Here is a 12069-nt window from a genome sequence, read left to right on the forward strand (position 1 = left end):
CAGATGGGATAATGTATGTGAAAGTCCTGTGTATGAAGACAGGTAAACGTCTGACTCCATCTCAGCTCAGGTGTTATCTCAGGGTTATGAGTTCAAGCCCCACGCTGGGCTCCATGCTGGGTGTGGATGCCTATGAAAAAAAAAAAAAGTTCTGTGTATAAATTGCAAAATCCTCTGTAAATGTGAACCATTATCAAAATAACATTAATCACCCGGGCTGGTTCTCTCCTGAGTCAGCCTCCCTAAGAAAGAGAAGTGAATCTGGTGTTGAAATCTCGGCCCTGTCTTTAAGCAACAATTTTTTTAACCCTCCACCGCCAGCTCCTTTATTTTCTTTGCAAGTGGAGTGTCTCACTTGGAAAGTTTATTTTATTTTATTTTATTTTATTTTATTTTATTTTATTTTATTTTATTTTATTTTATTTTATTTTTTAAGTCTATGCATTTATTTTGAGAGAGAGAGAGAGAGAATGAGCAGGGGAGGGGCAGAGAGAGAGGGAGAAAGAGGGAGAGAGTCTCAAGCAGGCTCTGTACTGTCAGCATGGAACCCAATGTGGGGCTTGAACTCACGAGCCCGTGAGTCATGACCTGAGCTGAAACCAAGAGTTGGACGCTTAACCGACTGAGCCACTGAGGCGCCCCAGAAAGTTCATTTTACGGACCTCTGCTGGGCACCTTCAGTCACACTTGTTATTCTGCCTTGTGCTTGGTTCTTGTGGGAGAGTAGACGAGAGAAGGGGTGAAAAATTTCCATGGCCATACCACCTTCCACAGGGGGTCAGAATACCCGGGTCACCGGGGGTTACCGTGCCTCCTGGTATGAGGGCCTGTTCACTTGGGCATGTCTGGTCTTGAATTGTTTTTTTGGGCATGTTCTTTTGGGAGCAGAGGTGGGGCTGAGGTCAGGCACAGAGATGTTTGAGTTTAGCCCAGTGAGGGGCCACTGGGTTCTTTCCTTAGCCGGACAGCACCGGGCCGGAGGGGCTTGCTAAAGGCCGAATTCTCTCTTCTGGCCTCTGCTCCTGCCTCTGCCGCATTTCCAGCTTCTGGAGCTGCTGAGAGCTTCAGGCTTCTTGGTCTACATGAAGGATAATCCAGGACAAGTATTTGCACCCTATTAGGGCACCTTCCCTTCAGGAGATGGTGGAAGGTGCCTGCGGTCTGGACGGGGGTCCTTGTCAGTGTTGGCCTAACGTCTGCAGGACCCAGCCCACCGCGTGGTGTCTGGGATCCTGGCATTCCCACTCCCCCTGCCCCAGTTCCTTCCCAGTTTGACTGGAGTCCTGCATGCGTGCATCAGATACCACGTGTGAGAGTAGCCCCCAGGGGGCCCGAGGGTTCCTGTCACAGATTCCTGGGAGCCTCTGGCCTGTGACACACGTTCCGACGGCTGAGGCTTGCAGCTTGTGGCTTCCAGAAGAGGTTCTGTGCTGTGTCCTCCCGTCACCAAAATGTAGGGGAGGGGGTTGGAGGCACAGGGGGGATTCCTTGGGCCCCTGGATTTGGCCAGAGCAGCAAAGCGACACCACTTTGGAGGCGGCATCCTAAAGGAAGAGGGAGGCTTTGTGGAAGTGGAAGTGAGCAGGAGAGGGGCAAGGAGGAGAGGAAAGATCTGGAGAGGCTGTGTAGAGGGGATGGAAATAGAAAAGTTGAAAAGACCACAGACTCTGGCCAAACCCCCCAGGGCCAGAAGTTGCCCCTTTCCAAGTCCACACGTCTCTGCCCTCTTCTCCTCCTGGGCTTCTGGCCCCGCCTGAGAAAAGCAGCTCTCTTACTGGCTCTTGTGCAGAGCGCGGCCCCACCGAGCTCGACCTGACACCCTCCCTCCCTCCTTCTCCCCACTACCCATTCTCGGCCTCTTCCCCAGGTGGGCAGGGGCAGCCCAGCCAGCCGCCAGGCAGGGCTGGTCTGAACGAGGGGAACAGGCCCCCTGTTCAGGGAGGTGCTGGGCAGTCTGGGCCCCAGGGAATATCCCGCAGGTGTCTGTTGACGTGTGCTTCCTGGGCTGTGTAAAGGGCCCCAGTCCACGTGGTGTGGCCCTGCTGAGTCCTGCCCCCGTGTTCTCCGGCCGGGCCGTGTGGCCGGTGCCTGGCCAGCCTGCCCCCGGCCCCAGGATCTATGCTGGTTCAAAGGCCCCCCTTGAGCTCACGAGGACCAACGGGGACCAAGGGAAAGGGCTTCCCTTGGCATAGTGTCACTCACATGAGACCTGGGAGGCTGCGAGCTCAGTACCAGCTCCACCCTAAATAGTACCTTCTTTTTGGCCCAGTTTCCACATCTCTTTTGAGAGGGGTTGTCCCACATATGATTCATGAACTTGAACCAGAGGAGAAAAGCCCTCTCTCCTCTGATGCTTGGGAGCTGGCTTGTCTTCCGTGTCCCTAGCCTGCTTCCTCCTTTGAGCTTCTGGGCTCTTTCTGGGTTTGGCGGGACCGTCCTAAAACATCTGGATTCTCAGATCAGTGTCCTTGTGCTGAACTGCACTTGGAGTCCGGAGGCAGGATGGCTGTGGAGTTGCAGAGAGCCCTGCCGTTTGTAGAAGCTTCTTCCTGTCCGGCTGGAAAACCTCAGCAACTTCGCTTGGGCTTGCCTTCCACAGACTAGGGGAACTGGTCTTTCCCAAGGGATGGGGGATGATTATAGGGAAGAGTGGTTGACTTGCAGTTAGTTATGAGAGCTGACTCTTGGCTGTGTCTTTGAACCAGTCACTTTGCTTTTTGGAGCCTCCGTTTCTTCATCTGTGAAATAGGGCTTAAGAATGTCTCCCTCAAATGGATACAGAAGATGTGGTGTGTACACACAATGGAATATTGTACTCAACCATCAAAAAGAATGAAGTTTTGCCATTTGCAACGACATGGATGGAGCTAGTGTATGATGTTAAGTGAAATAAGTCAGAGAAAGACAAATACCATGTGATTTCACTCATCTGAGGAATTTAAGAAACAGAACTTGATGAACATATGGGAGGGGGAAAAAAGAGGGGGAAACAGACCATAAGAAACTCTTACTGATGGAGAACTGAGGGTTGATAGAGGGAGGTGGTGGGGGATGGGCTAGACGCGTGATGGGCGTTGAGGAGGGCGCTTGTTGGGATGAGCACTGGGCGTTGCACGTTAAGTGATGAATCCCTGAATTCTACCCCTGAAACCAATATTGTACCGTATGATAACTAAGTAGAATTTAAACTGAAATTGGGGGAAGAGAAAAAAAAAAGAATGTCTCCCTGATAGGGTTGCTTTGCAGGTTAAATGACATTCTTGGATATGAACGTGCTCGTTATACCGTGGGCCATAATATAAGTCTAAAGTATCATTCTAGCATTTAGCATTCATTACATTCCTCTTTTGTGCCAGGCAACTGGGTGAGTTCCTTTCCCTAGGGAACTCACGTGTTTTAGCAGAGGAGGTGGACACATCAGTAAACACCATGTAGGGGGAGGAATGTGAGAGTTGAAGCGTGTCCCAAATGCTCGGGTAGCAATGTAACGATTATTGATTATTGCACGGTCTTGCTCCCGCTCACCCATTCTCTCCCCGGCAGACAGCCTGATCTCTCGGAGACACAAATCTCATTGCTGAATACTCGTTGAAGTCATCCCAAGGCTCGCTGTGCTGTGGGATCAAGTCTAAGTTTGTTAACGTGCTTTATAAGATCCTGCACAGTTCAGCTCCTGACAGTTTTTCTAGTTGCCTCACTTTTTACACTGTGCTCGATCCACACTGAATTTATTTCTGTGCCTTGCACGAATCCCCCTCCCTTGCCTTTAGCCTGCACACGTGCCCTTGATTGTGCCTGGGTGCACACTCCGACATCACGCCTCCGGGAAGCCTTCTCAGTAGCCTCCCTCAGTGCTCCTGTGGCCGCTCACACACACTTGTATCGTGACTGCCTCTCCCCCTCCAGACTGTGGGTGCCGTGACAGCAAGGACTGCCGATCCGGTGCCAGCCTTGAGGCTAGAACAGAGTGTGTCTCCTCCTAGGGCCGGGATTCTGGCAATTTCTACTTTAGCTCTCTGTGGTTTCTGATTGCTCCGACCTGCATTGCTGTATCACAAAGGGGAAAGGAGAAAGTGGTTGCTGTAGAAGAGCTTGGGCGTGGGGGTGGGGGCAGGGTTGTCTCTGGCCGCGGAGGACACTGGGGGACTCCTGCCAATGTCCTGATTGTTCGTGAGGCAGGAGACAGGCAGGGCTTGGGGGAGAACAAGGCAGGGAGACCAGAGTGAGAAGAAGGCTGTCCAGGCCCAAAATATGCAGAAATGACCTAGGGCTGGGGACTCCATGTCCTTGAGTCAGGACGTTTCCAGCCACCCTGCAAAGTGAGCACGAGATGCCATTCTCAGAAACAAATAAGCATCAAGGTCTTTTCAGCCTCACTGGGTCATAAATCTTGTCTCTCCACCCACCGGAAGCCTTCTGTGTGCAAGGCTGCGTGCAAGGCACTGGGAGGTCAAGGTGAATGGAGCAGACGCTGTAAAGGCGACAGGTGCAGAAAGCTAGGGTCCAGGCTATGCTCTGCAGAGAGATCAGTGCCGAGGGAGGGGTTCTCGCCAGTCCGAGGAACCCCAACATCTGCAGGAGGAGCTGAGATTTGATCTGCACCTGGAAGGATAGCTGGGAAGAGAAGAAAGGGCTTTGCAGTGGGAAAGCCCAGGGACCCACCAGGAATGGTGGAGGTGTTTAGGCCAGAGCTGAGAGAGCATGAAGCCACACCTGGAGAGTGTTGGGTGCCTTGGACGTGGGAGGACATTGCAAAGCTTTGAGCAAGAGAATGAATCAACCAGGGTCGCATTTCAAGAAGGTGGATGTGGCAGTGGCATACAGGATGGGCTGGGAGGGAGGGAGACTGAGGATGGAAAACCATTACGGTGAGTGACTGAGGAATCAGGAATCAGGAATGAGTCCAGACACATGGCTGTCAGGGCTTCGTATTGCCAAAGAGTCACCGAAAGAATGAATGGTGGGATAAGGCGACTTAGAGCTGAGCACGTCAGAGGTGCCCGATAAATACTTTTTGAGGGAATAAATGGGAAGATACTATGAAGGAAGAACAACCAGTGACAGACACTTCAAGGAGCGTGAGGTTAGGAGCTTTGTAACGTTGAGGAGAATGGGGAGCCCAGGAAGGGCAGCAGGTTGGGTCAGTACTTGGAAGGACTTGGGCATATGGTCACGTTGGCCCTGGCCCATGGGCATGGGAGCCTGCGGGTTGTCTCCATACCTTCTGGGGATGGTGGAGTTGAGGTTTCTCTGCTCTGGGCTTGCTGCCCCATGTCCTGAAGGATTCCAGCCCTTTGGCCTCTGTTTCCACCTACCTAGAAATCATGCCCAAGGAAACCCACCAGCACCACTGTCCCCCATTAACGCCAACAGCTGATGTTTACTGGGCAGCCTCTGTGTTCTCAGAACACAGCACCTCCATTTCATCTGATCTTAAAACTCACGTCTGTGAGCGAGGCTTTATTTATCATCTCAGTTTTTCAGTTGAGGAAGTGGAAATTCACACAGCCGTTCAGTGATGGTGCTGGGATTTGAACCCTGTGTGGCTGGCTCTGGCACCCTCGTTCTTAATCTCTGTGACACTACTATCCATTTGAGGACGGGCCAGCCACTTTTCACAGAGGGAAGGAGTCATGTGGAGGAAGACCTGGGGCTCAGTGCATTTGCAGGACTTCTCTGAGCAACATGGCTGATGGCATTTGAATGACTTCCCATCATGTGGTCAGAGTTTGTGGGATCTGGATTGTCTTAGACAGGCGGGTGCCTCAGCCTTGACCTCACTCTCCTTCCTTCTCATCCTCCCCCCAGATTGACAAGTATCTCTATGCCATGCGGCTCTCCGACGAAACGCTGATAGATATCATGACTCGGTTCAAGAAGGAGATGAAGAATGGCCTCTCCCGGGATTTTAATCCAACAGCCACAGTGAAGATGTTGCCAACGTTTGTAAGGTCTATTCCTGATGGTTCAGGTGAGTCTCTCACCCAGAGATTGGGCTGTGAGGGCTGAATTCTCTGTGAAGACATCCTTCCTACTTTTATTCAATTGTTCATTCATTTACTCCTTCACTCGGTCGTTCATTAATGAATTCATTCATTCATTCCTCCGTCTGTTCTCCCATCCATCCTCCATCCATCCGTTCATCCATCCATCCATCTGTCCATCCATCCATCTAACATATGCCTACCTACCATGTGCCAGGCACTGGGGATACCGTGGTTGGACAAGGCTGGCCTGCCTGCCCTCGTTGGACTGACAGTCTAGTGGCTTATGATAGGAAGGCGTAGTGTATGTGGATCTTACAGATGCTGTGTGGGTTGCTTTTATGTCTCTAGAACATGAAAGGCTCCAGAACAAATGAAGAGTTCGTTTTAGGAAAATCTCTTCATCAGGGCACCAAGACCTCCCTTCAGAGAAGTAGCAATCCCAGTGGCCAGGTGGGGAGATTCAAGTCCCCATCTAAAAAATTTTTCTAGATGCTAAATCAAGGGAGCCCCTAAAGCAGAGAAGTGTCGAGGGGAGGTAGAACTGAAGGAAAAAATTCCCCTGTCAGTGTGCATCTGTGTGGTTCATGTCCCACAAGGGGGAGTTGGGAGCTCCCTGTGGATTGTCAGTACCCCTTCCCCGGAGCAGTGGCCTTAACTCCTGTGCTTGGCAGAGTGGAGGCTGGGAGGGCACAGCTTGGCATGCTCGTTGGAGGCTGTTCTGTCTGGCAGGGGCGGGTGCTGGGTCTGGCCCAGCTTGGCACACCCATGGGAATCCTTCTCTGAGTGGTGTTCTGTGCTCTAGTCTGGGGCTTACCTCCTGTGTACAAGAGAGGGAGAGAGATTGTGGGGAAGTCAAGTTTCTCTGGGGGTTGTGAGTACACACCCCAAGACCATGGTCCTCACACACGCCTGCTGTTTCTGCCCTGCTCTGGAGGCGAATTTTTTTTTTTTTTTGATGTTATTTTTTATTTTTGAAGGAGAGAGAGACTGTGAGTGGGGGAGGGGCAGAGAGAGAGGGAGACACAGAATCCGAAGCAGGCTCCAGGCTCCGAGCTGTCAGCACAGAGCCCGACGCGGGGCTCGAACTCACAGACCGCGAGACCATGACCTGAGCTGAAGTCGGACGCTTAACTGACTGAACCACCCAGGCGCCCCTGGAGGCGAATTGAAAGCCTCGATTTGGAGCCTCTAGTACGCAGCCTGCAACGTGGATGTCAGGAAAGCTGCTGTTTCTGTTCACAAAGGACGGGCAGGTGCACAGCTTGTCGGAGCAGACTCGGCACAGTGGGAAAGGCCCCCTGTGCCTGCAGGGCTCTTTAGAAGTCCCGAATGAGATTCGGCTGCTGATGAAGGGCGGGTGCTCTGCTCTGTGGCCACAGGTGGGGCTTGCTTCCTGTACACATTGGCATTCGGATCTCTTGCGTTTCCTATTTGAATCCCGTTCCACCTCCGTCTTCTTGTTTTCCTTGAGGTGTTGGTACCAGCAGTTTTGACCTTTAAATAATGACTGAAGAAATTCTGGTCCTCAGTGATGGGACTGTGGTAGGCCCTGGGTTTTGTTCTGATAGCTCTGGCTTTGTGGTTCGCTCCTGCTTTCTCCCAGCTCCGGATAGCACCCACATCTGGGAGCATTGAGCCTTTCCAGGGTTAGTGGAGTTCTGTGGGAGAGGCATGGCTGTGCCTGCTTCCAGCTCAAAGAAGAGGGAGGGGAGGTAACGGGGGTGTGGGCAGTCCCCGAGGGCTGCTGCTCTGACTGTGCTTGGGAGAGCTCAGAAGGATACCTGATGCCCGCAGGGCACCTGATCCCATGTGACTGGCCCAGGGCTAACATATCCAAGGACCATATGTCATTCCAGGACCGAATGTCAGCAGGCAGTGCTCTCCCTCACCCTTTCAGAAACCATTTCCGGACTGGAGGGTCTTTAAAGGGTGATCCAGCTATGCTCGAGATCTAGCCGTTTGCCCCCATCAGCGACTTTTCAAAATAAGGCCCAGAATTCAGACTCGGGTGGGAAAAACACTGTGCAGGCCTCTCTCAGACACTCCTAACGGTTGCCAAGACGCTTAAGGCCCTGAGCAGTCCTGCAGGAAAGCAATCTGTTTAACCTGGCTTACCTGCCTTTCCCCCTCACCTTTGATCTTCTCTTCCATATTTCATCTATCTTGAGACACTTTTTAATTTGAATGTCTCCGAAACCAGCGGTGCGTTGTGCTGTCGTTGCAACTTAGAAAGCATTATTGGCGGTGTTCATTCTTTCTTCGTGCTGCGTAAAACAATGATGCGTCTGACGGCAGTGTCTTAAGCGCGATGACACGTGTGGTAGGTAGTATGCCACGCGGGGGGATGCAGTCCTGGGGTTTGTTCCACGGGAACCAGCAGCCTGGGCCCCATACCTCCCTTTGAGTCTCTCTGTTCTCCAGTGTGGATGGGGCCAACTGTTTAGGGCCTCTGAGAAGTGCTAACCGAAGGACGAGGAGGTGAAACCAAAGTCCTGAGGGACGAGGCCCCCCCTTCCTGTGCGGGGCCTGCGTCTGCCCATTTGCACTCAGCACCTCTCCCTGCCTCACCCGTCCAGCCCTGCCCCCACCCCTTGTCTTCTGGCTTCTGCTGGTGGCGGGCGGTCCTTCGAGCAGACCTGCAAGTCCTGGGCTGGCAGCCGTGCCTCTCCAGTCCCTGCCTGTGGCACTGCATGGCATTTTCCTCTTACAGGGATCCCGGTCAGATTAAGCCCCACACTAAGGACCTCATCTTAACCTGATTACATCTGCAAAGACCTTGTTTCCAAATCAGGTCTCATTTCCGGGTCCCAAGGGTTAGGGCTTCGGTGTATCTTTTTGGAGGACACAGTGCAGCCCTAACACATCCTGTAGCCTTTCTCCTTATAACTGTATCTTCTATTCATGGTTGGGCTCAGTTCATATGCCCCGGGGCCCACACTGCCTTTGGAACGGACCCCACAGCCCCACACAGGCATTGACATTGATGCCAAGGCCTCGTGTACCTGACCCCAGTCCACTCCTTGCCCCTTTGTGACAGAAGTGCTCCGCTGTCACCTCCCTTGCAGTCCTTTATCAATCAAGAACCAGGAGGTCCCCTGGAGTAGCCAGAAAGCGGGTCTCCTGGATAGTAAACCACGGCGCTGTTCCCTTTTTAAATGTTAATCACTGCTTCATCTGTATAATTAGCCAGCGACAGAATTAGCGGTAATCCCAAACCACTGAGGGATAAATTGGACTCAGCGAGGTGGAGAGACACCCCTGCCTGTTCAGGGTGATGTGACTTCCAAGTCAAAGGGAGAAACAAACCTTTCCTTTTCCTGCTGACCTTGACCCTGGGGGACTGGACGCAGTGTCTCGAAACTCTGCTGATTTTTTGGAAATGTATCGGCACATTTTTATTATTTGTTTCTCCTTTGGACACTTTTTATGGGCAGTGGTTTTTCTTTAATTGCTCTTCAGTAATCTATACGTTAATTTTTTTTTTTTTTAAACCCTAAAGTGGCTTTCAGCTGCCGCGTATCCTTTCTGGAATAGAAAAGGTATGAATAATAAATAAAAGAAGGAAGATCCTGGGGCGCCTGGGTGGCTCAGTCGGTTGAGCATCCGACTTCAGCTCAGGTCGTAATCTCACGGTCGATGGGTACGAGCCCCGCGTTGGGCTCTGTGCTGATGGCTCAGAGCCCGGAGCCCACTTCCGATTCTGTCTCTCCCTCTCTCTCTGCCCCTCCCCCATTCATGCTCTGTCTTTCTCTGTCTCAAAAATAAAAATAAACATTAAAAAAAATTTTTTTTTTTTTAAAGAAGGAAGATATTGTTGGAGCCTTTTTACTTTGGTGACTTAGCTAAACAGAGGTCCCTTTTCAGAGCTGCCAGTCCCGGGGATAGCTGGCCCTCTGTGTCTAGCTTCCCTCAGAAGACCTGGCTCACTCTGTGTCTTGTTCATGAAACCTCCCCTTTTTCTCTTCTTATTTATTAGTAAGGATACTGGAAAAATACCAATTTGATTGCAAGGCTTTTGAGGGTAAATTGAATTGAATATATTTCCCTCTTTCTGCCTCCTGGTTCCAAGCAGGCTCTTTACCCAAAGGATAAGTTAGAAAATCTTTGATTTGTGGTGTGTTCACAGTTAATTTTTTGGACCCCCAGGTATACATAGGACTACTCTCTGGTCAAAGGAAAGAAAATACTCTCTCTGTTCCCATGGCATTTGGGCCGTTGCTTAGCTTTCTGTCTCTGTTCCCTTCTCTGGAAAGAGGATTGGATCATCTCAGAAACTCTCTCCCTCTGTGAAATCTGCATGTGTAGCATTCTGGTGGGTTTTTGATAAAGGTGTAGAACTCCCATCAAGTAGCTGGATTGCAGACCAGGAGGGAAAGCCCTTGTATCTCATGTACAGGCTCAATTTGTTCGGCAGGGCAAAGGTGGGCATTTCATGAAGATGGGGTTTCTGTTTGCCCTGTTCTCCATCCAGTGCAGGCCTGGGCTCGAGAGAGACATCTGTCCCCATGTTTGTTTCCCATGATGTGCGGGGAATAATGGCAGTCATTATAAAGTGGCGAGTTGCCAGGGGACCCTTCAGATGCTTTGTTTAATGAGCCTTCTCTGGAAGAGTGGTTCTCCTGGGTTCAGTGGGAATGGGAAGTGTGGGAAGAAGTTGCAGGTAGGAGGCAGCAGGGGCAGGAAGTAAGGTTGAGGCCAAAGATTTGAAGAGGTAGTTGGAGTGAAGCCCGGTGCTATAAAAAGAAGCTGAACTGGAGCACCTGGGTGGCTCAGTCTGTTAAGCGTCCGACTTCGGCTCAGGTCATGATCTCACAGTTCCTGGGTTCGAGTCCCGCGTCTGGCTCTGTGCTGACAGCTCAGGGCCTGGAGCCTGCTTCGGATTCTGTGTCTCCCTCTCTCTCGGCCCCTCTCTCACTCGTGTGTGTGCGCACACTCTGTCTCTCTCTCAAAAATAGAAAATAAACATTAAAAAAAAAAAAAAGAAAAGAAGCTGACCTTGAAATTAAAGAGGGGGAAAAGTCCAGAACCCTGGATTAATCTCTGGCTCTGCTGCTTCCTATCTGTCTGACCTTCGAGGAGTCAACTTCTTTAAGCCTCCTGTTTCCTCATCTGTAAAATGGGCACGATAAGCCTCCTTTCCCTGCCTCACAGGGCTGTGGAGGATCAAGTGGAAGTGCTTTGGAAACTGCAAACCACCATGAGCGTTAACAGTGGGTCCTCGTCCTCCTTAACACGGTTGCCATCTCCTAAGTAACTTTGTAAGAGTTCTTTGGGAAGGCCCTTCCCAGCTGATGCAGTCTTTCCGGGGTGTCTTTTGTCTGGCAGAGAATAGGACCAAACAGACATGCATTTGACCCAGGCAGTTCTTTTGAACTAGCAGCAAACGCTGGTGGCCTGCTGTGTGCAAGACTTAGCACTGGGGGAAGGAAGTTAGCCTGTTCAGTATTGCCCTTGGCTTCAAGTTGCTGATCATCCAACTGAGGAAGATAAGACATATACACGTAAAAGATAATGGGCGTCAAATGTATTTGCAAGTATATGAGCCGCCGAGGAAAGGGAGGGGCTCTGGCCTTGCCAAAGGGGTAACCGCGAGCAGGTCGTTCAGCTGGATGGGTTGGAGCTTCCTTCTCCATTCACCGAGAAGATGAGTTAATATTTGTCCCGTGTCGCCTGAGCTGCAAATATGATTTACAGAAGGAGGTGCCAGCTGCCATTTGTTTTAGCGATCATAAACACACCCTGGAACCGGGGTCATGCTCAGGGAAGGATCGGGAACTGCACTGGGCTTGACAATGACCCCTTGTAAACTGCCTTCAGAGAAAGGCCACCCCCCCTGCCCCCCCCCCCCCCCCCCCCCCCCCACCGAATCTGTCGACTCCCGCTTGCAGGTGTGCTGAGTGTCCAGTATTGAGTGTTGGCTTGACATCTCAAGGCCACCTTTTCTGGTTGCCGTCTCTGACCCTAACCTCCTGGGGCCCTGGGGCCCTGTTGACCTGTGCTTGTTGAGAGCTGGGGTGGACAGACCACCGCGGGAGGCTGGGATGGGGCAGAGCTGCAGAAGTGGGGCCCAGCCCTATGTGCC

The 12069-nt window shown here is 51.6% G+C and overlaps 1 protein-coding gene across 2 annotated transcripts in view; it reads left to right on the forward strand.

Moving 5' to 3' along the window:
- HK1 (hexokinase 1) overlaps positions 1 to 12069 on the forward strand; it is a 123999-nt gene that overhangs the window by 68328 nt on the left and 43602 nt on the right. For both annotated transcript variants that reach the window (XM_019444379.2, XM_053888538.1), the window contains one exon: positions 5809 to 5971. In XM_019444379.2, the coding sequence (XP_019299924.1) occupies positions 5809 to 5971 (163 nt within the window). The remainder of the gene's footprint in view (positions 1 to 5808; positions 5972 to 12069) is intronic.

Source organism: Panthera pardus, unplaced genomic scaffold (genome assembly GCF_024362965.1).
Source record: "Panthera pardus isolate Hobbes unplaced genomic scaffold, ASM2436296v1 HiC_scaffold_22, whole genome shotgun sequence".
Taxonomy (NCBI): domain Eukaryota; kingdom Metazoa; phylum Chordata; class Mammalia; order Carnivora; family Felidae; genus Panthera; species Panthera pardus.